The 24,020-nt window shown below is 39.8% G+C and overlaps 1 protein-coding gene across 1 annotated transcript in view; it reads right to left on the reverse strand.

Moving 5' to 3' along the window:
* Positions 1-284: 284 nt before the first annotated feature.
* LOC128644614 (non-homologous end joining factor IFFO1-like) overlaps positions 285-24,020 on the reverse strand; it is a 97,066-nt gene continuing 73,330 nt past the window's right edge. The window contains exons 4-5 of the mRNA XM_053697160.1: positions 4,808-4,938; positions 285-1,038 (exon numbers count right to left, since the gene is read on the reverse strand). Of these exons, the coding sequence (XP_053553135.1) occupies positions 948-1,038; positions 4,808-4,938 (222 nt within the window). The 3' untranslated portion in view covers positions 285-947. The remainder of the gene's footprint in view (positions 1,039-4,807; positions 4,939-24,020) is intronic.

Genomic DNA, 24,020 nt, shown 5'->3' on the forward strand with positions numbered 1-24,020 from the left:
CCGATATAGACCAAAGAACATGGACAGATTAACATATATATGACGTATGTACTCGTGCATGTTAATCTGCATACATACTCATATTTTATACATATTTAAATAAACAGAAGTGCTTAACCAGAAACAAAACAGTTGATATTCATGTCTGGTTTAGCACTTCTCTTTCTATAAATATGAGTATGGTATAATCCCCTGGTGAGTACAGTGAGTAGGTGATTCCTTGTTTTTTTGGACCCATATAAGTGGTTCGAGGGAAAGGGGTAGATAAATAAAGAATAGACTCGTGATATAGAACTGTATTTATAGGGATCTGCTATATATAGAGAGTATGTACAGGTTACTTATGTACAATCATGCTAAGTATATATCATATTTACACAAAGGGTCAGTAACATCACATTAACATATGTGTTTGTCCTAACCTGAAATCATTATACTCCCAACACTAAATACAAGAATGGGCACAAGATCCCACATGTCATATATGGAAAATAAATTGCCTATATTTGAGACCTCATATATACAGGCAATATCCTTATATACAGGCAATGTCCTTACATACAGGCAGTGTCGGACAACATATGGGCAGTGGCAGAGTAGTGACCTGATTTACAGAGGATCACACCCCCATATACAGTATTAGCATTGTCCAGAGAATTGCACCTTTTACACACACTGTCTGAGAATGCCATCACCTCAAAGTATATGCACCAATTGGCAGAGCATTAGCCCTTACATATCCAGTCTGTCAGAGCTTTGCACCCGCACATTAACTCAACACACTAATATGCATCCAGCTGCTGCTCCTGATATCCACAGTCTGTCAGAGCATTGCACCCAGCTTCTGGTAAAGCATCAGACGCACACATTTACTAAACATATGAGAAGGTAAAACACTTATATACATCCAGCTTCAGATCCTGATAGGTGACACTGAACTCAGGGGGTCATCTGGCTGAGCTGTCAGAGGATGGGGGGTCCCGGTCAGAATCTTCTGGATCCTCATTACAAGCAGAGTCACTGCTGGCAGGGGGAGACCTGCGAAGAAAAGAGAGTGACCGTAAATTTGGGATCAGGTGGCACTACTGAAAGCAAGAATACTAAATGCCAGGACAGTAAAATAACCGCCCTGGTATGTAGGATAAAATAGCAAAACTGAAATATGACTCTACCGTGCAAAGGTAACCACAGCTCCCACCAGCATAAAAACACTTAATACACAAAACCATGGCAATAACATTAACCACTAAATCTGTAAAAAAAATACAATTATTTAATAAGTGTCCAGATGAGCATCGGTAACAAACACAACAGAAATGGTGCCGCATGTCCAACTCAGTAGTGAAACTACTTACAGTACAGCTGGAGACACAGGTCATGGATCTACCCAATAGACAAGAATCTGTCTAGCCACATTACCTCTGCAGCCTCCTAGCAATCAGCTCAGGAACAAGGGAACACACCCTGCAATATCGCCTTTGCACCCATATAATATGAAGACTACAGCCTCTAGAAATCAGCTGAGTAGCCAGTGATTATACACTGTAATATAACACCTGTAGCCTCTAGAAATCAGCTGAGTAGCCAGTGATTATACCCTGTAATATAACACCTGTAGCCTCTAGAAATCAGCTGAGGAGCCTGTGATTATACCCAGTAATATAATATCTGTAGCCTCTAGAAATCAGCTGAGTAGCCAGTGATTATACCCTGTAATATAACACCTGTAGCCTCTAGAAATCAGCTGAGTAGCCAGTGATTATACCCTGTAATATAACACCTGTAGCCTCTAGAAATCAGCTGAGGAGCCTGTGATTATACCCAGTAATATAATATCTGTAGCCTCTAGAAATCAGCTGAGTAGCCAGTGATTATACCCTGTAATATAACACCTGTAGCCTCTAGAAATCAGCTGAGGAGCCTGTGATTATACCCAGTAATATAATATCTGTAGCCTCTAGAAATCAGCTGAGTAGCCAGTGATTATACCCTGTAATATAACACCTGTAGCCTCTAGAAATCAGCTGAGTAGCCAGTGATTATACCCTGTAATATAACACCTGTAGCCTCTAGAAATCAGCTGAGGAGCCTGTGATTATACCCAGTAATATAACACCTGTAGCCTCTAGAAATCAGCTGAGTAGCCAGTGATTATACCCTGTAATATAACACCTGTAGCCTCTAGAAATCAACTGAGGAGCCAGTGATTATACCCTGTAATATAACACCTGTAGCCTCTAGAAATCAGCTGAGTAGCCAGTGATTATACCCTGTAATATAACACCTGTAGCCTCTAGAAATCAGCTAAGCCAGTGATTATACCCTGTAATATAACATCTGTAGCCCCTAGAAATCAGCTGAGGAGCAAGTGATTATACCCTGTAATTTAACATCTGTAGCCTCTAGAAATCAGCTGAGGAGCCTGTGTTTATACCCTGTAATATGACACCTGTAGCCTCTAGAAATCAGCTGAGGAGCCAGTGATTATACCTTGTGATATAACACCTGTAGCCTCTAGAAATCAGCTGAGGAGCCAGTGATTATACCCTGTAATATAACACCCGTAGCCTCTAGAAATCAGCTGAGGAGCTTGTGATTATACCCTGTAATATAACACCTGTAGCCTCTAGAAATCAGCTGAGGAGCCTGTGATTATACACTGTAATATAACATCTGTAGCCTCTAGAAATCAGCTGAGGAGCCAGTGATTATACCCTGTAATATAACATCTGTAGCCCCGGAAATCAGCTGAGGAGCCAGTGATTATACCCTGTAATATAACATCTGTAGCCTCTAGAAATCAGCTGAGGAGCCAGTGATTATACCCTGTAATATAACATCTGTAACCTCTGGAAATCAGCTGAGGAGCCAGTGATTATACCCTGTAATATAACACCTGTAGCCTCTAGAAATCAGCTGAGGAGCCTTTGATTATACCCTGTAATATAACACCTGTAGCCTCTAGAAATCAGCTGAGGAGCCAGTGATTATACCCTGTAATATAACATCTGTAACCTCTGGAAATCAGCTGAGGAGCCAGTGATTATACCCTGTAATATAACATCTGTAGCCCCTGGAAATAAGCTGAGGAGCCAGTGATTATACCCTGTAATATAACATCTGTAGCCCCTGGAAATCAGCTGAGGAGCCAGTGATTATACCCTGTGATATAACATCTGTAGCCTCTAGAAATCAGCTTAGGAGCCAGTGATTATACCCTGTAATATAACATCTGTAGCCTCTAGAAATCAGCTGAGGAGCCTGTGATTATACCCTGTAATATAACATCTGTAGCCTCTAGAAATCAGCTGAGGAACCAGTGATTATACCCTGTAATATAGTATCTGTAGCCTCTAGAATCAGCTGAGGAGCCTGTGATTATACCCTGTAATATAACATCTGTAGCCTCTAGAAATCAGCTGAGGAACCTGTGATTATACCCTGTAATATAACATCTGTAGCCTCTAGAAATCAGCTGAGGAGCCAGTGATTATACCCTGTAATATAACATCTGTAACCTCTGGAAATCAGCTGAGGAGCCTGTGATTATACCCTGTAATATAACATCTGTAACCTCTGGAAATCAGCTGAGGAGCCAGTGATTATACCCTGTAATATAACATCTGTAACCTCTGGAAATCAGCTGAGGAGCCAGTGATTATACCCTGTAATATAACATCTGTAACCTCTGGAAATCAGCTGAGGAGCCTGTGATTATACCCTGTAATATAACATCTGTAGCCTCTAGAAATCAGCTGAGGAGCCAGTGATTATACCTTGTAATATAACATCTGTAGCCTCTAGAAATCAGCTGAGGAGCCAGTGATTATACCCTGTAATATAACATCTGTAACCTCTGGAAATCAGCTGAGGAGCCTGTGATTATACCCTGTAATATAACATCTGTAACCTCTGGAAATCAGCTGAGGAGCCAGTGATTATACCCTGTAATATAACATCTGTAACCTCTGGAAATCAGCTGAGGAGCCAGTGATTATACCCTGTACTATAACCTCTGTAGCTCTCAGTAATCAGCTGAGGAGCCTAGCCCTCAGTAATCAGCTGCAGCTGAGGAACCTCTGATTATACCCTGTAACATAACCTCGGTAGCCCAAAGTAATCATATGAGGAGCTAGATATTTAAACCTGTAACATAACCCCAGTAATCATCTTAGGAGCCTGTGAATATACCCTGTAGCATAAACTCTGTAGCCAAGAACGTAAACTGCCGTTGATGCAGTGAATAGCGCTAGTTACACATTTTAATTGTGCGACTAGTGCTCTTGATTGGATCAGTGGTTGTTTTAAAATCTCAAATATATACAGAGAAGCATGCTCAACCAGGAACAAACTATGACTCAGTAGCTTTTTCTTTGGTGGGTCAGCATCTGGGAGCAGCCTCTTTTAGCCCAATTGTGCCTTTCACAGGTGACAACTTTCCTGAAATATGTCAGCCTGATCCTGCCTAAAAAAGCTGGTTCAGCCCTGAAATGCCAGGCAATCCTCCTCTTAACGAAGATTATGGCAACCACAGATGATTGTTTTTGCCTTCTGTGCGCCTCGTCAGTGAGGTGTAGCCGTATACCTTTAGGTACTTTGGGCAGGAAGTCCATGTCTGGTTCCCCCTTCACCCTTAGAGACACTTTCCCCAGGGTTATAATGCAGATATACACCCAGAGAAAAAAATGCAACTAGGAATGAACACAGGCTCATATTAAGACAATGGTATCATAATCTCACCATCTGGTTATGTATCCAAAATCTACTCTATGAATTGATAAATTGATTGGCCGATATATACCAGTACCTCTCCTCCGATTGGTTGATCAGCCTCCGGCAGGTCTCCATCTGTACATCTAACCCCCTCTTCATACTGCACATCTCCATATATTCGTGCAAGTGACGGGTCATATCATCCTTTGCTGTTGCTAGTTCCAGCTGTACAGGAGGAGAAGAAAGAGTTCATCCACCTGAGTAATTAAAGTATGACATGCTATGAGGAATATTATTAAATAAGTTACATTTTCATGATCCATTATAGGAAATCAGTAGAAATGTGTGGGAACCCATTGAGACAACCTTTAAACTGAGTTATAAAGAGATAGAAAATGAAGCGGTATGCAAGTTAAAGCAAGTGCCCTTAAATATGTTTTGCTTAAGGAAAATATATCTTCCACTGCTTTATAGGCACAAACATCAAATTTAAGATGCATAAGTACAAACTATCTAAAGCACACATTAATGAAATGCATAGTATTTATTATACCCCCAGCTGGAGCAGGAGAGCAAAAGTAATAACCTCAGCTGGAGCAACTCCTTCTGTAGTTGCAACTAACAAATATCCCTCTTCATCTCACACTGTCCTCTCGCAATCCCAGAACTTCATCTCACACTATCCTCTTCTAAACCCAGACCTTCATCTCACACTGAACTCTCTGCCAATCCCAGAACTTCATCTCACACTGTCCTCTCGCAATCCCAGAACTTCATCTCACACTATCCTCTTCTAAACCCAGACCTTCATCTCACACTGTCCTCTCGCAATCCCAGAACTTCATCTCACACTGTCCTCTCGCAATCCCAGACCTTCATCTCACACTATCCTCTTCTAAACCCAGACCTTCATCTCACACTATCCTCTTCTAAACCCAGACCTTCATCTCACACTATCCTCTTCTAAACCCAGACCTTCATCTCACACTGTCCTCTCGCAATCCCAGAACTTCATCTCACACTGTCCTCTCGCAATCCCAGAACTTCATCTCACACTATCCTCTTCTAAACCCAGACCTTCATCTCACACTGAACTCTCTGCCAATCCCAGAACTTAATCTCACTCTGTCCTCTCCCACACCCAGACCTTCATCCCAACACTGGCCTCTATTTATCAAGCTGTCAACCGCAAATACGTTGGAATTCTGCAGCGTATTTGTGGCGAGCCTGATTCCCCTTAGTTTTCAAAGGCTACAGACCGGCAAAAGTAGAATTCAGTGAGGTAACATACGATCCACCGGACTTAGTCCGACACAGATCGATGCTTATGTCACTCCAGATGTTCCAAACGCAAGTTTGGCACAATCTGACTACTTTTGCTTGTTATCAAAGAACTAGCAGGTACACTCGCCACTTTTACGACCCAGCGTACCTGGTTTTCAATTCGCCGCCCTGGAGGTGGCGGATGCCATAGGAATCAATGGGAGTCTGACAGCAGCAAAAGCTCATGTTCGCTGCTGCCCGATATCCCATTGATTCCTATGGTAATGTCTACACCTAACACCCTAACATGTACATCGAGTCTAAACACCCCTAATCTGCCCCCCCTACACCACGCCACCTACATTATACTTATTAACCCCTAAACCGCCACCCCTGGAGCCCACCACTACTCTAATAAACGTATTAACCCCTAAACCGCCACTCACGGACCCCGCCGCAACTAAATAAAGTGTTTAACCCCTAAACCGCAGCTCCTGGAGCCCACAGCCACCTACATTATATTTATTAACCCCTAATCTGCCCCCCTACACCGCCGCCACTATATTAATTTTATTAACCCCTAAACTTAAGTCTAACCCTAACTCTAACACCCCCTAACTTAAATATAATTTAAATTAATCTAAATAAATATTCCTATAATTAAATAAATTATTCCTATTTAAAACTAAATACTTACCTATAAAATAAACCCTAAGATAGCTACAATATAACTAATAGTTACATTGTAGCTATTTTAAGATTTAATTTTATTTTACAGGTAAGTTTGTATTTATTTTAACTAGGTAGAATAGCTATTAAATAGTTATTAACTATTTAATAGTTAATAAATTTACCTGTAAAATAAATCCTAACCTAAGTTACAATTACACCTAACACTACACTATAATTAAATTAATTAACTACAATTAACTACAATTAAATAAAATTAAATAAAATTAACTTAAGTACAACCCCCCCACTAAATTACAGAAAATAAAAAAATAATTACAAGAATTTTAAAGTAATTACACCTAATCTAATCAACCTAATAAAATAAAAAAGCCCTACCCTATACTAAATTACAAATACCCCCAAAGTAATCAGCTCTTTTACCTGTAAAAATTACAATACCCCCCCAACATTAAAACCCACCACCCACACACCCAACCCTACTCTAAAACCCACCCAATCCCCCCTTAATAAAACCTAACACTAACCCCTTGAAGATCACCCTACCTTGAGACGTCTTCACCCAACCGGGCCTAAGTCCTCAACAAAGCCGGGTGAAGTGGTCCTCCAGACGGGCCTTCATCCTATACGGACAGAAGAGGACCTCCAGACGGGCAGAAGTCTTCATCCAGGCGGCATCTTCTAGCTTCATCCATCTGACGAGGAGCGGCTCCATCTTGAAGACATCCGACGCGGAGCATCCATCCAGACAGACGACTACCCGACGAATGACTGGTCCTTTAAATGGCGTCATCCAAGATGGCGTCCCTTGAATTCCGATTGGCTGATAGAATTCTATCAGCCAAACGGAATTAAGGTAGGAAAAATCCTATTGGCTGATGCAATCAGCCAATAGGATTGAGCTTGCATTCTATTGGCTGTTCCAATCAGCCAATAGAATGCGAGCTCAATCCTATTGGCTGATTGGATCAGCCAATAGAATTTTTCCTACCTTAATTTCCGATTGGCTGATAGAATTCTATCAGCCAATCGGAATTCAAGGGACGCCATCTTGGATGACGTCATTTAAAGGACCAGTCATTCGTCGGGTAGTCGTTGGTCTAAATGGATGCTCCGTGTCGGATGTCTTCAAGATGGAGTCGCTCCTCGTCGGATGGATGAAGATACCGCCTGGATGAAGACTTCTGCCCGTCTGGAGGTCCTATTCTGCCCGGATAGGATGAAGACTTCTGCCCGTCTGGAGGACCACTTCGCCCGGCTTCATTGAGGACTTAGGCCCGGTTGGGTGAAGACGTCTCAAGGTAGGGTGATCTTCAAGGGGTTAGTGTTTAGAGTAGGGTTGGGTGTGTGGGTGGTGGGTTTTAATGTTGGGGGGGTATTTTAATTTTTTTTACAGGTAAAAGAGCTGATTACATTGGGGCAATGCCCCGCAAAAAAGCCCTTTTAAGGGCTATTTGTAATTTAGTATAGGGTAGGGCTTTTTTATTTTGGGGGGCTTTTTTATTTTATTAGGGGGATTAGATTAGATGTAATTATTTTAAAATTCTTGTAATTATTTTTTTATTTTCTGTAATTTAGTGGTTTTTTTGTACATTAGTTAATTTTATTTAATTTTATTTAATTGTAGTTAATTTATTTAATTAATTTAATTATAGTGTAGTGTTAGGTGTAATTGTAACTTAGGTTAGGATTTATTTTACAGGTAAATTCGTCTTTATTTTAACTAGGTAGTTAGTAAATAGTTAATAACTATTTAATAACTATTCTACCTAGTTAAAATAAATACAAAGTTGCCTGTAAAATAAAAATAAACCCTGAGATAGCTACAATGTAACTATTAGTTATATTGTAGCTATTTTAGGGTTTATTTTATAGGTAAGTATTTAGTTTTAAATAGGAATAATTTAGTTAATTATAGGAAATATAATTTAAATAAATCTAAATAAAATTAAGTTAGTGGGTGTTAGGTTTAGGGGTTAATACATTTAATATAGTGGCGGCGGTGGGCTCCGGGAGCGGCGGTTTAGGGGTTAATAACTTTATTTAGTTGCGGGGGGGCTCCGGGAGCGGCGGTTTAGGGGTTAATATATTTATTAGAGTTGCGGTGGGCTGCAGGAGCGGCAGTTTAGGGGTTAATATATTTATTAGAGTTGCGGTGGGCTCCGGGTGCGGCGGTTTAGGGGTTAATATATTTATTAGAGTTGCGGGGGGCTCCGGGAGCAGCGGTATAGGGGGATAAAACAGGATAGTATAGTGTGGGAGGTTAGTGACAGGGTAGCAAGAAAGCTGTAAAAAAGCTGAAGAGCAGCGAGATCGATGACTGTTAGTTAACAACAGTCCACTGCTCATCGCACTGTACTTGGTGCGCAGATTTTTGACAGCTTTTTTGATAATTTTGGAGAGCGTATTCAGGTCCATGGCAGTGATGTTAGGCTAACTTAGGCGAGCGTATTGGGGCCGTTGAATGCAAGAAAGTCGACGGCTTGATAAGTAGGGGCCACTGTCCTCTCCCACACCCTCACCTTCATCTCACACTCATCTCCCAATACCAGACCTTCCTCTCACACTGTCCTCTCCCAAACCCTCACCTTTATCTCACACTGTCTTCTCCTAATCCTAGACCTTGTCTCACCTGTGCGTCACTCATCTCCATGTCTCCACTCAGTTAAGTGATTTAACTCCGCTGTCTGCAGAAGCCCTATAAATTTAAGATCAGCTTTAGGGATAGCATTTGCTGGGTTTAGCATTTGCAGAGAACACCATCTCTCTAAGTGACATCTTTAAGTGACAGCGCTAAGAATTAGTCAAGAATTGAACAAGAATTGAAGAAGACTTGAGGCAGGCTTAATATTTTCTCTTCAAAACCAAAATGTTGTACTTAAAATTCTGCTATGTTTTCAGAACTGCTTTTCCTTTCAACAGCCTCATGCCTATTCCACAGGCAGACTCACATGCTCATACCTTACCCTTCTCCACATGCAGTTTATATCGGCCCCTCTCTCCATACCTTAGCTTTCATGAACTACTTTCTATTTTAAAATCTATGTCACTAAACTGCACCACCTCACAGAAATGCCCCCACTGCTATAAATCTCATTCTCACCTACTCTTACTTTCCATCTTGCTTCTATTAGCATCAGGCGACATCTCTCCAAATTCTGGGCCCACCCTCATTCCCACCATTACCCAATCACACACTCCTTTTAGTAACTTTAATAAAAGCAACACACATAACCTCATTTCCATCCAATGCATCCCATATGCACACACTCCTTTCACTTGTGCACTATGGAACTCTCGCTCTGTCTGCAAAAAAATTACAACCATTCATGTCCTGTTTATTTCAAATTCTTTTACCCTTTTAGCAATTACCAAAACCTGGCTATCTCCTTCCGACACAGTTTCCACTGTTGCTCTCACACATGGTGGTCTTCACTTTAGCCATACCCTTAGGCCAGGTGAGAAACGTGGCAGTGGTGTTGGGATCCTGCTCTCCCCCTCCTGCACTTAACAGTACCCACCTCCAATCCCATCTCTCTCCTTCTCTTCCTTTGAAGTCCACTGTATTCGCCTGTTCTCCCCCCTCTCCCTCAAAGTGGCAGCCATCTATCGCCCTCTTGGATCTACCTCCCATTTCCTTGACAACTTAGCTGCCTGGCTTCCTCACTTTCTCTCTACAAATATACCAAACCTAATTCTTGGGGACTTCAACATTCCCATTGACAACCCGTCTGCCCCTGCTGCCTCTAAACTTTTTTCACTCACATCCTCCTTCGGTTTCTCACAATCCACCCTATTCCCTACCCACCGTGATGGACACTCCATCGACCTGGTATTTTCCTACCTATGTTCTATATCTGACCTCACCTGTCGCCCTTTTCCCATTTCAGACCATCACCTGGTCACCTATAATATTAATGCAACAGCTAAACCCACTTCTCCATCCCGCCCCCGCACCTGTCGAAATCTACATGCTGTTGATCCTCTCCAATTTTCAAAAAATATTCAAGATCTCCTCCCTCACAGTTCCACTGTAACTGCCCTGATTTCGCAACAGCCTACTATAACAAAACTCTCTCCTCTGCACTAGACACACTTGCCCCTCCCCAGCTGTGCAAAACATCACACCGTCAGTTACAGCCCTAGCACTCTCAGCAAACACGCTAATTGCAAAAATGCTCCCGTACTGCTGAGCATGTCTGGAGGAAAACTCACTCTGAACCTGACTTCATACACTATAAGTTTATTCTTCGTTCATACACTTCTGCCCTTCACTTAGCCAAGCAAACCTACTTCTCTTCTCTTATATCAACTCTTTCCTCAAATCCTAAATGAATCTTCTCCATCTTTAACTCTCTCCTCTACCCACCTGCTCCACCCCCCTCATCTGTCTTTAGTGCTCAAGACCGGGCAGACTACTTTTTAAACAAAACACATACTATCCGAAGCAACATCCCAACACCAACCTGCAATATTCCATCAACAGGTCCAGTTACTCCCTCTGCCACCCTCTGCATCTTCCATCCAGCCACTGAGAATGAAGTTTCCTTCTTACTATCTTCCTCATGCCTCACTACCTGCCGGTACCCGATCCCTTCCCATCTAATACCCTCCCTATCTTCCACCCTCACTCCTGCTCTTACCCACATCTTCAACCTATCTCTCTCTATTGACTCATTCCCATCTTCTTTCAAACACGCTAAAGTCACTCCCATACTCAAAAAACCCTCCCTCGACCTTAATTCTCCTGAAAGCTACCGCACAATATGACTGCTTCCACTAACATCAAAACTCCTTGAAAAACTAGTTTACAATTGCCTAACCCACTTCCTGTCTGCCAACTCCTTGCTTGACCCCCTACAATCCGGATCCCCCCCCCAAACACTCAACTGAGACTGACCTTACCAAGGTTACCAACAATCTTCTCTCTGCTAAAAATATTGGCCACTACTCCATACTCATCTTACTTGACCTCTCAGCTGCCTTTGACACAGTTAACCACCCCCTCCTCCTACAGACCCTTAGCTCTTTTGGCCTCTGTGACACTGCTCTTTCCTGGATTCACTCCTAACTTTCTCACAAGTTTTTTTCTGTGTCATTTGCCAGTGACTCCTCCTCTCCAATGCCTCTGTCTGTTGGAGTACCTCAAGGATCTGTCCTGAACTTATCAACAGTTATGGATTCAAATATCACCTCTATGCTGATGACACCCAGATCTACCTCTCCACCCCTGCTCTCTCTCCCTCTGTCCTTTCTCATGTCAGCAACTGCTTATCTGGTATTTCTTCCTGGATGGCCTCTCACCACCTAAAGATTAACATGTCCAAGACTGAGCTCCTTCTTATCCCCCCCCCTCAAGCTCTACGCCGACTTGTGACTTCTCTATCCCTGTTGACAGCATCACCATTTCCCCATCGCCCCAAGTCCGCTGCCTCAGAGTTACACTTGACTCAAATCTATCCTTAGCCCTCCCATATCCAATCGCTTTCTACATCCTGCTGCAACCATCTACGCAACATTTCCAAGATTCAACCTTTTCTGTGTGCTGACACCACAAAGCAAATAATCCACTCCCTTGTTATTTCCCGACTTGACTACTGCAATAACCTACTTACTGGCCTTCCTCTTTCCCGCCTCTCCCCCCTTCAACCCATCCTTAATGCCTCTGCCAGGCTGATCCACCTTTCCCGTCGCTCTGTATCTGCTGCACCTCTCTTCAAGTCCCTTCATTGGCTCCCCATACACAGCAGAATAAAATTCAAAATTCTCACCCTTGCATACAAAGCGCTCACCAACACCGCTCCCCTCTACCTATCCTCTCTAATTAACAATTATACTCCAGCCCACCCACTAAGATCCAACAATGACCTGCTCCTTGCATCTACGACTATCACCTCCTCTAAAGCTAGACTGCAGGACTTCTGTCATGCAGCACCAACCCTCTGGAACACTCTCTCTCATGCTGTCAGGCTTTGCCCTAATCTTTCTTCCTTTAAATGCTCTCTGAAGACTTTTCTGTTCAGAGAAGCTTACCACCCAACTCAATAATATTTATCTTACCTAACAACATTTCCCTTATCTAACTCTGCATTAACATCTTTCTCAATATTGCAGTCCTCACCTCCTGTTTCTCAACCTCCTACCCTTCTAGATTGTAAGTTCCCACGGGAATAGGGCTTTCAATTCCTACTGTATGTGTTTGTAAATTTTGTCCTGTCTCTTAGAAGTTTTATATTATTGTTTTATTTAAATGAACTGTAACCATGGACAGCTCTGCAGAATATGATGGCACTTCATAAAGTATAATAATAATAATAATAATAATAATCTCACACTGTCTTCTCCCAAACCCAGACCTTCATTTTACAATGTATTCTCAGAAATCCCAGACTTTCATCTCACACTGTCCTCTCCCATGCCCTCACCTTCAACTCACACTGTCATCCCCCAAGCCCAGACCTTCATCTCACACTGTCCTCTCCCACGCCCTCACCTTCAACTCACACTGTCATCCCCCAAGCCCAGACCTTCATCTCACACTGTCCTCTCTCACACCCTCACCTTCATATCACACTGTCATCTCCCAATACCAGACCTTCCTCTCACACTGTCCTCTCCCAGTCCCAGACCATCTCACATTGGCCATGATGTTTAAATCATCAACAGACCATCGGGAAAATGGTTCGCTGACCTTGTCAGCATCACAGCCCAATGATCAATCAAACTGTTAAAAAAAAAAAACATGGCGCAAACAGTGCGCTCACTGAAACTAAAATTAGTTTCAGTGTAGGCACACTTCAAAAATTGCCTACACTAACTAGCTCAGGCGATGTTTGTCTCGGCAGCTGATAACTGACAAGACAAATATGGCCACTATCACCCTCGCAACCTGCACTTCGCTGCTTTGAACATATCGATCTTTTGTCGATGTGTACAAAGCACAGTGCAGGCTAATCCCACTAGCACACCTGACCTCGCTAACTCCCTTTATATGCCTATTTCTACGTCACGCCTAAGCTATACTCCCGCTCCTCCTCCTCGCTACCACCCACGACTACCTAAAACTACGTCATGGCTAACCTACACTGACCGTCCAGCTAACTCCCCCTGCCTGCCTACACCTACATCACGCCTAACCCACACACCTCCAGAATGCCCAGCGAAGTCCCTAATACCGCCTACACTGACATAATGTGTAAACAACACTTCCCCTGTAACGCCCATCTAACTGCCTTATGTAAAAAGATAACTTACTATAATAAGCTATACTATAAGTAATAAACCTTATTATAACTATATAGCTATATCGCTAAAGTTATCATCAATGTTTAAATAATATGTCACAGAGATGTGCTAAAACTCTTGCAGCACTGGCAACGTCTGTTTGGCTATCCAGGTTCCTGGAGCTCAGTGCCAAACCAGCAAAACCGCTGGTGGTCCGGGCCATAATTCCGGTCCGGCAGTGAGTTCCAGGAGCCCGGATAGCCTAAAAAGGTTTTGCCGGTACCACCGGCGTTTACCTAATTTCCATGACAAAATATGCATATATGGGTGCTATTATTCTGAACTGCTGTTATTTTGATTGCCTTATTGTTACCGAACTCTGCCTGTCTGACCACTCTGCCTGATTACCCTTGAATTGCTGGATTGCCTTATCATTACTGAACTCTGCCTGCCTTGCCTGATCATTCTACTGGTTTACCGCTGAACTGCTAAACTACTGGTGTACCTTTGTTGCTGACCTCTGCCTGTTCCTGACCATTCTCTTGGTTTACCCCTGAACTGCTAAACTTCGGGATTACCTTTGTTGCTGACCTCTGCCTGTTCCTGACTATTCTGCTGGTTTACCCCTGAACTGCTAATCTGCTGGATTGCCTTTCTCTTTTTGCCGTTAAGGACTGTCCTGTCTACCGTGAGTACTGCTTACCTCATTTCTTACACGCACTTTGGGATATTTCTTTATCCTTCCACTTGACGCCAGGTTAAGAAGACTACTGGACAAGTTTGGTCTGATAGGGAAATATCCCACAAGCATTACAATTATATCTACAATCTTTGAAATAAAATGCATGGTCATGTTTTATGAAGGGGGGGGGGATAAGAAGGAGCATTAGTGTAAATATTAGATATATAAAATAAAATACATGGTCATGTATAATAAATATTAGTGTAAGTATTGGATATATAAAATAAAATGCATGGTCATTAGTGATGTCGCGAACTTAAAATTTTCCGTTCGCGAACGGTGGACTCGAACTTCTGCAACTGTTCGTGAACGGGCGAACCGGGCGAACCGCCATTGACTTCAATAGGCAGGCGAATTTTAAAACCCACAGGGACTCTTTCTGGCCACAATAGTGATGGAAAAGTTGTTTCAAGGGGACTAACACCTGGACTGTGGCATGCCGGAGGGGGATCCATGGCAAAACTCCCACGGAAAATTACATAGTTGATGCAGAGTCTGGTTTTAATCCATAAAGGGCATAAATCACCTAACATTCCTAAATTGTTTGGAATAACGTGCTTTAAAACATCAGGTATAATGTTGTATCGATCAGGTAGTGTAAGGGTTACGCCTGCTTCACAGTGACAGACCAAACTCCCCGTTTAACGCACCGCAAACAACCGCAAACAGTACATTTGCACAACCACGAGATAGATAGATTTGATAGATACATAGATTAGATAGATAGATAGATCAATAGATGCAATATACATTTGATAGATACGATGATAGATAGATTTGATAGATAATAGATAGATTTGATAGATATATAATTTCCCAGACAGAGAATTACATGACGTGCGGTCTGGGACCCATGGTAAGGTTCCCAGAGGCAGTTGCGGCGCCAGGGAATGTGTATATGGCATGGATTTTAGGAACCTGGAGATGGAAAAAGATGCTTGGTCGGTCCTCCTACTTCAAATTTGGGGCACTGCGCGTGCAATCTACTGTGGCACCAGATATGAGTGGTGGCACTAGTTGGCAAGTGGGCCTGGCACACACGCTGGCAGGCAGGCAACTGCTATTAGATTACACTAGCAGACTGATGTTTCACAGTCAAAAACGTTTTTTTTTAAATATTTACACTACTGTTACAACAGATATGAGTGGTGGCATTGTAGGCAGGCAACTGCAATTAGATTACACTAGCAGACTGATGTTTCACAGTCAAAATTACACAGGCAAAAAAAAAAAAAGACTGATGTTATAGCCCTTACAGCAGAGATCAGATGAGTCCTTCAGGACTGTAGTGGACACTGAAAACACTAGCCTAGCTATCAATTCCCCTATAAAATCAGCAGCAGCTACACTATCCCTCCTCTCACTAAGAATGCAGGATTAGAATGAATCTAAAATGGCTGCTGTCCAGGAGCTGGGAGGGTCTGGGAGGGACAGGGCCGTCTTTAATATTGACTGGACCCTGGGCAAAATTTGTCTTGGGCCCCCCACCCTCACCCCATGCAATTTCGCTCTCCACCCCAACATCCCAAAAAACAACTAAATCAATTTATTTTATATTTTTTTTAATTATTAGCCCAGCAGTGTATCATCCACTGCTGGGCTAATCATTTTAAAGAAAATGAAATAAATTGCAATATGTGAAACTGGACCTAAGCAGTACTAATAAGTAAATAAATATATAAATTCCTCCACTGTGGATTCATTTAATATTCTTTTGAATGTGATTCTGGTGTGAGGTTATCTGGTTAAAGAGATTTAGGGCTGGTTAAAGAGATTTAGGGCAGCCAACAGGAGCAAAGCAAGGTAAAGACTGAGGAGGAAGCATGGAGGTGCAGACAAATATAAGTTTACTGACTGGAACAGCAGAACTGCTATGGGAAACTGTAAAATCTGAGACAGAGAGAAAACAAAAACTATAAAAATAAACCTTACATTAATGTGTGAAGTATCAGCATGACACTATACATCAGCCACAGCAGCACATGTCACTTCTTTGCTAGGAAAAAGTTCCCTCTCACCCTGCACTAGACAATGCTACATGGGGAGGGGCGTGTGTGCACTCACTTATTCTTCCCACTGACACCTTTCTACAAAGCACTGTTCCCATAACAAACTTCAGTTAGTTGATCTTAGGGCCACAGCAGAAAGAGCAGGGCTAAGGGGACCTGCAGACTGGATGCTGTCTGCCCAAGGCTGGATGGATACAGTGTGAGATGAGTCACACAGCCTCAAGACTGAAGAGAGCAGTGTATGCAGCTGCACAGATGCTCAAATCCTCATGTGCCTGCCGCTCCAGCTTTCTGCTGCATGCGCCTATAGTCAGTCCTACCCAGAAACAATCCCCACAACCAGAGCAGTTATTTGGTAACGGTAACCCCAGCAGGACCTTTTCTGATGCAGTGGGAATGGCTGGATGCCGAGTTAGGGCTTTGCATTCAGTGCTGCACAGTGCACATCAAAAACAGCACATGGCAATTGCTTGGCATGTCACATGACACCGGTCTTGCACAGTTTTTCACAAATAAATATAAGCAGAGAACTTTTGACTGTGACTGTGTGTGTTCCCCATGTCACATCAGCAGTCAAGTATGAAAAAAAAAATATATATTTTTTTTTAGGACTCTTGGGCCCCTCAACAGAGACTTTGCCCCTTTTGCCCTGTGTTAAAGACGGCCCTGGGAGGGAGTGTCTGCTGCTGATTGGCTGAAATGTGTCTGCAGTCTGTGAGATACAGGGTCAAAGTTTACTCAATTATAACGAATAGGGGGCAGATCGAACATTGCATATGTTCGCCCGCCGTAGTGAACGCGAACAAGTTATGTTCGCCGGGAACTATTCGCCCGGCGTACAATTCGCAACATCACTAGCGAACATATGCGATGTTCGATCCGCCCCCTATTCATCATCGTTGAGTAAACTTTGACCCTGTACCTCACAGTCAGAATACACATTACAGCCAATCAGCAGCAGACCCTCCATCCCAGACCCTCCCACCTCCTGGACAGCATCCATTTTAGATTCATTTGGAAGCTACATTCTTAGTGAGAGGAGGGACAGTGTAGCTGCTGCTGATTTAATAGGGAAATCGATAGCTAGGCTAGTGTATTCAGTGTCCACTACAGTCCTGAAGGACTCATCTGATCTCTGCTGTAAGGACAGCACCCCAAAAAGCCCTTTTTAGGGCTAGAACATTAGTCTGCTTTTTTTTTTTTCCTGTGTAATCTAATTGCAGTTGCCTGCCTGTCAGCGTGTGTGTCAGGCTCACAGCGTATACTGTGCCCACTTGGCCAGTGCCACCACTCATATCTGGTGTAACAGTAGTGTACATTTAAAAAAACAACACTTTTTTGACTGTGAAATAATAGCAGACAGCTGCCAGTACCCAAGATAGCCGCCAATAAGGCAGATGGGGAGGGCTAGAGAGCTGTTTTTTTTGGGGGGATCAGGGAGGTTGGGGGCTAAGGGGGGATGCTACACCACAGCATATGTAAATATGCTAAAAAAATAAAAAAAATTAAAAACCTTTTATTTTAGTACTGGCAGACTTTCTGCCAGTACTTAAGATGGCGGGGACAATTGTGGGGTGGGGGAGGGAAGGGAGCTGTTTGGGAGGGATCAGGGGGTCTCATGTGTCAGGTGGGAGGCTGATCTCTACACTAAAGCTAAAATTAACCCTTCAAGCTCCCTACAAACTACCTAATTAACCCCTTCACTGCTAGCCATAATACACGTGTGATGCACAGCAGCATTTAGCGGCCTTCTAATTACCAGAAAGCAACGCCAAAGTCATATATGTCTGCTATTTCTGAACAAAGGGGATCCCAGAGAAGCATTTACAACCATTTGTGCCATAATTGCACAAGCTGTTTGTAAATAATTTCAGTGAGAAACCTAAAATTGAAAAAAAATTAGTTTTTTTTTTTAAATTTGATCGCATTTGGCGGTGAAATGGTGGCATGAAATATACCAAAATGGGCCTAGATCAATACTTTGGGTTGTCTACTACACTACACTTAAGCTAAAATTAACTCTACAAGCTCCCTACATGCTCCCTAATTAACCTCTTCACTGCTGGGCATAAAACACGTGTGGTGCGCAGTGGCATTTAGCAGCTTTCTAATTACCAAAAAGCAACGCCAAAGCCATATAAGTCTGCTATTTCTGAACAAAAGGGATCCCAGAGACGCATTTACAACCATTTATGCCATAATTGCATAAGTTGTTTGTAAATAATTTCTGTGAGAAACCTAAAGTTTGTGAAAAAGTGAACAATTTTTTTTTTATTTGATCGCATTTGGCGGTGAAATGGTGGCATGAAATATACCAAAATGGGCCTAGATCAATACTTTGGGTTGTCTACTACACTACACTTAAGCTAAAATTAACTCTACAAGCTCCCTACATGCTCCCTAATTAACCCCTTCACTGCTGGGCATAAAACACGTGTGGTGCGCAGTGGCATTTAGCAGCCTTCTAACTACCAAAAAGCAACGCCAAAGCCATATAAGTCTGCTATAATGGCATGTCTGGCACACAGTGTTGGGGCAAGGGTCCATCTGACCACTGATACCTGGTCTGCAAAGCGTGGTCAGGGCAGGTATATCACCTACACTGCGCACTGTGAAGCGGGCGTAACCCTTACACTACCTGATCGATACAACATCATACCTGATGTTTTAAAGCACGTTATTCCAAACAATTTAGGAATGTTAGGTGATTTATGCCCTTTATGGATTAAAACCAGACTCTGCATCAACTATGTAATTTTCCATGGGAGTTTTGCCATGGATCCCCCTCCGGCATGCCACAGTCCAGGTGTTAGTCCCCTTGAAACAACTTTTCCACCACTATTGTGGCCAGAAAGAGTCCCTGTGGGTTTTAAAATTCGCCTGACTATTGAAGTCTATGGCGGTTCGCCGTTTGCAAACTTTTGCGTAAGTTCACGTTAGCCGTTCGCGAACCCAAATTTTTAGGTTCGCGACATCACTAATGGTCATAAATAATGAATATTAGTGTAACTATTGGATATATAAAATAAAATGCATGGTCATGTATAATGAATATTAGTGTAAGTATTGGATACCTTTGTTGCTGACCTCTGCCTGTTCCTGATCATTCTCTTGGTTTACCCCTGAACTGCTAAACTTCTGGATTAACTTTGTTGCTGACCTCTGCCTGTTCCTGACTATTCTGCTGGTTTACCCCTGAACTGCTAATCTGCTGGATTGCCTTTCTCTTGTTGCCGTTAAGGACTGTCCTGTCTACCGTGACTACTGCTTACCTCATTTCTTACACACACTTTGATCTGGGATATTTCTTTATCCTTCCACTTGATGCCAGGTTAAGAAGACTACTGGACAAGTTTGGTCTGATAGGGAAATATCCCACAAGCATTACAATTATATCTACAATCTTTGAAATAAAATTCAGGGTCATGTATAATGAATATTAGTGTAACTATTGGATATATAAATAAAATGCATGGTCATGTATAATGAATATTAGTGTAAGTATTAGATATATAAAATAAAATGCATGGTAATGTATAATGAATATTAGTGTAAGTATTGGATATATAAAATAAAATACATGGTCATGTATAATGAATGTTAGTGTAAGTATTAGATATATAAAATAAAATGCATGGTCATGTATAATGAATATTAGTGTAAGTATTGGATATATGAAATAAAATGCACGGCCATGTATAATGAATATTAGTGTAAGTATTAGATATATAAAATAAAATACATGGTCATGTATAATGAATATCAGTGTAACTATTGGATATATACATAAAATACAGGGTCATGTATAATGAATATTAGTGTAAGTATTGGATATATAAATAAAACGCATGATCATGTATAATAAATATTAGTGTAAGTATTGGATATATAAAATAAAATGCATGGTCATGTATAATGAATATTAGTGTAAGTATTGGATATATAAAATAAAATGCATGGTCATGTATAATGAATATTAGTGTAAGTATTGGATATATAAAATAAAATGCATGGTCATGTATAATGAATATTAGTGTAAGTATTGGATATATAAAATAAAATGCAGGGTCATGTATAATGAATATTAGTGTAAGTATTGGATATATCAAATAAAATGCATGGTCATGTATAATAAATATTAGTGTAAGTATTGGATATATAAAATAAAATACAGGGTCATGTATAATGAATATTAGTGTAAATATTAGATATATAAAATAAAATGCACGGTCATGTATAATGAATATTAGTGTAAGTATTGGATATATCCAATAAAATGCATGGTCATGTATAATAAATATTAGTGTAAGTATTGGATATATAAAATAAAATACAGGGTCATGTATAATGAATATTAGTGTAAATATTAGATATATAAAATAAAATGCACGGCCATGTATAATGAATATTAGTGTGTAAGTATTGGATATATAAATAAAATGCATGGTCATGTATAATGAATATTAGTGTAAGTATTGGATATATAAATAAAATGCATGGTCATGTATAATGAATATTAGTGTAAGTATTAGATATATAAAATAAAATGCATGGCCATGTATAATGAATATTAGTGTAAATATTAGATATATAAAATAAAATGCAGGGTCATGTATATTAAATATTAGTGTAAGTATTGGATATATACATAAAATGCATGGTCATGTATAATGAATATTAGTGTAAGTATTGGATATATAAAATAAAATGCATGGTCATATATAATGACTATTAGTGTAAGTATTGGATATATAAAATAAAATACAGGGTCATGTATAAAGAATATTAGTGTATGTATTGGATATATAAAATATAATGCATGGCCATGTATAATGAATATTAGTGTAAGGATTGGATATATAAAATAAAATGCATGGTCATGTATAATAAATATTAGTTTAAGTATTGGATATATACATAAAATACAGGGTCATGTATAATTAATATTAGTGTAAGTATTGGATATATAAAATAAAATGCATGGTTATGTATAATGAATATAAGTGTAAGTATTGGATATATAAAATAAAATGCAGGGTCATGTATAATGAATATAAGTGTAAGTATTGGATATATAAAATAAAATGCATGGTTATGTATAATAAATATTAGTTTAAGTATTGGATATATAAAATAAAATGCATGGTCGTGTATAATGAATATTAGTGTAAGTATTGGATATATAAAATCAAATGCATGGTCATGTATAATGAATATTAGTGTAAGTATTGGATATATAAAATAAAATGCATGGTCATGTATAATGAATATTAGTGTAAGTATTGGATATATAAAATAAAATGCATGGTCATGTATAATGAATATTAGTGTAAGTATTGGATATATAAAATAAAATGCATGGTCATGTATAATGAATATTAGTGTAAGTATTGGATATATCAAATAAAATGCATGGTCATGTATAATAAATATTAGTGTAAGTATTGGATATATAAAATAAAATACAGGGTCATGTATAATGAATATTAGTGTAAATATTAGATATATAAAATAAAATGCACGGTCATGTATAATGAATATTAGTGTAAGTATTGGATATATAAAATAAAATGCATGGTCATGTATAATAAATATTAGTTTAAGTATTGGATATATACATAAAATACAGGGTCATGTATAATGAATATTAGTGTAAGTATTGGATATATAAAATAAAATGCATGGTTATGTATAATGAATATAAGTGTAAGTATTGGATTTATAAAATAAAATGCAGGGTCATGTATAATGAATATAAGTGTAAGTATTGGATATATAAAATAAAATGCATGGTTATGTATAATAAATATTAGTTTAAGTATTGGATATATAAAATAAAATGCATGGTCATGTATAATGAATATTAGTGTAAGTATTGGATATATAAAATAAAATGCATGGTCATGTATAATGAATATTAGTGTAAGTATTGGATATATAAAATAAAATGCATGGTTATGCATAATGAATATAAATGTAAGTATTGGATATATAAAATAAAATGCATGTTTATGTATAATAAATATTAGTTTAAGTATTGGATATATAAAATAAAACGCATGGTCATGTATAATGAATATTAGTTTAAGTATTGGATATATAAAATAAAATACAGGGTCATGTATAAAGAATATTAGTGTATGTATTGGATATATAAAATAAAATGCATTGTCATGTATAATGAATATTAGTTTAAGTATTGGATATATAAATTAAAATGTAGATATTCTTGCTTGTTGTGTTTATTATTGTAAATAAAAATATATTTTTAAAATAGATATTTATGTTTAATAAAAAACACAGTTGCTTTTATAATTATAGTATCACATAACTGCATGCCTGTTATGCAATAAAACAATTGTAACACTAATACCCTTTGTAACATGAATATACATTTTAAAATATATATTTATAATTAAAATAAAAAACAAGTAAAAATAAATACATATTAATTTATATACAATAGTTATAAGAATATGCATCATACATAACAATGAACAATATTTTTAAAATTGTAGATAAATGCACTATTAACTCCTAAGCTGCCCTAACATAATCACCTAATCAGCCCCCGTACAGGTATGAAGGGTGGTTAGTTGATTAAGGCCTAATAAATGTTAACCATCAATTATCACCTAATCAACCCCCAAACAGGTATGGGGGTGGTTAGGAGATTAAAGCCAAACCTGCCACCTCCCAACACTAACTAGAACTATACTAACACCCCCTGTAAACTAACCCCCCTCTAAACTAACCCAAAAAAACATACTAAGTTAAAGAAAATTAAAAAAATCTAAGCTACAGAAAATAATAAACAAATTATCCAAAATAAAAAAATTATACCTAACACTAAACTAATTGCCCAATAAAATAAAAATAAATAAAAACAAAATAAAAAAAACCCTAAACCCTAACTCTAAGGCAATGCCCCCAAAAAAGCCCTTTTAGGGGCTATTGTAATTTTTTTTAAAGAGAAACCCCCCCACTGCATTAAAGGAACCCCCCAAAAATAAAAAAGACTAACATAAAAAAACCTAGCCTACAATAAAACAAAACAAAGCCTAGTCTACAAAATAAAAAACCTGCCCCAAAAAAAGACCCTAACTAACCCCAAAAGTGTTATTCACGGTTGATTAGGATTCCGGCTCCTCTTGATCCGTCGTGGACCCTTCTTCATCCATGGGTCAAGCTGCCGGGGGCCCATCTTCGCAGTGGCAGACTTCGGCAGCCTCTTCCACCGCCTCCGCTACGCACATCTTCTGTTCTTCAGCTCTCTTCTGGGAGCCCTGGTCTCCAATAGAAAACAACATTTATGCTTACCTGATAAATTTCTTTCTCTTGTGGTGTATCCAGTCCACAGGTTCATCCATTACTTGTGG

The sequence above is a fragment of the Bombina bombina genome, unplaced genomic scaffold (assembly GCF_027579735.1).
Source record: "Bombina bombina isolate aBomBom1 unplaced genomic scaffold, aBomBom1.pri scaffold_821, whole genome shotgun sequence".
NCBI lineage: Eukaryota > Metazoa > Chordata > Amphibia > Anura > Bombinatoridae > Bombina > Bombina bombina.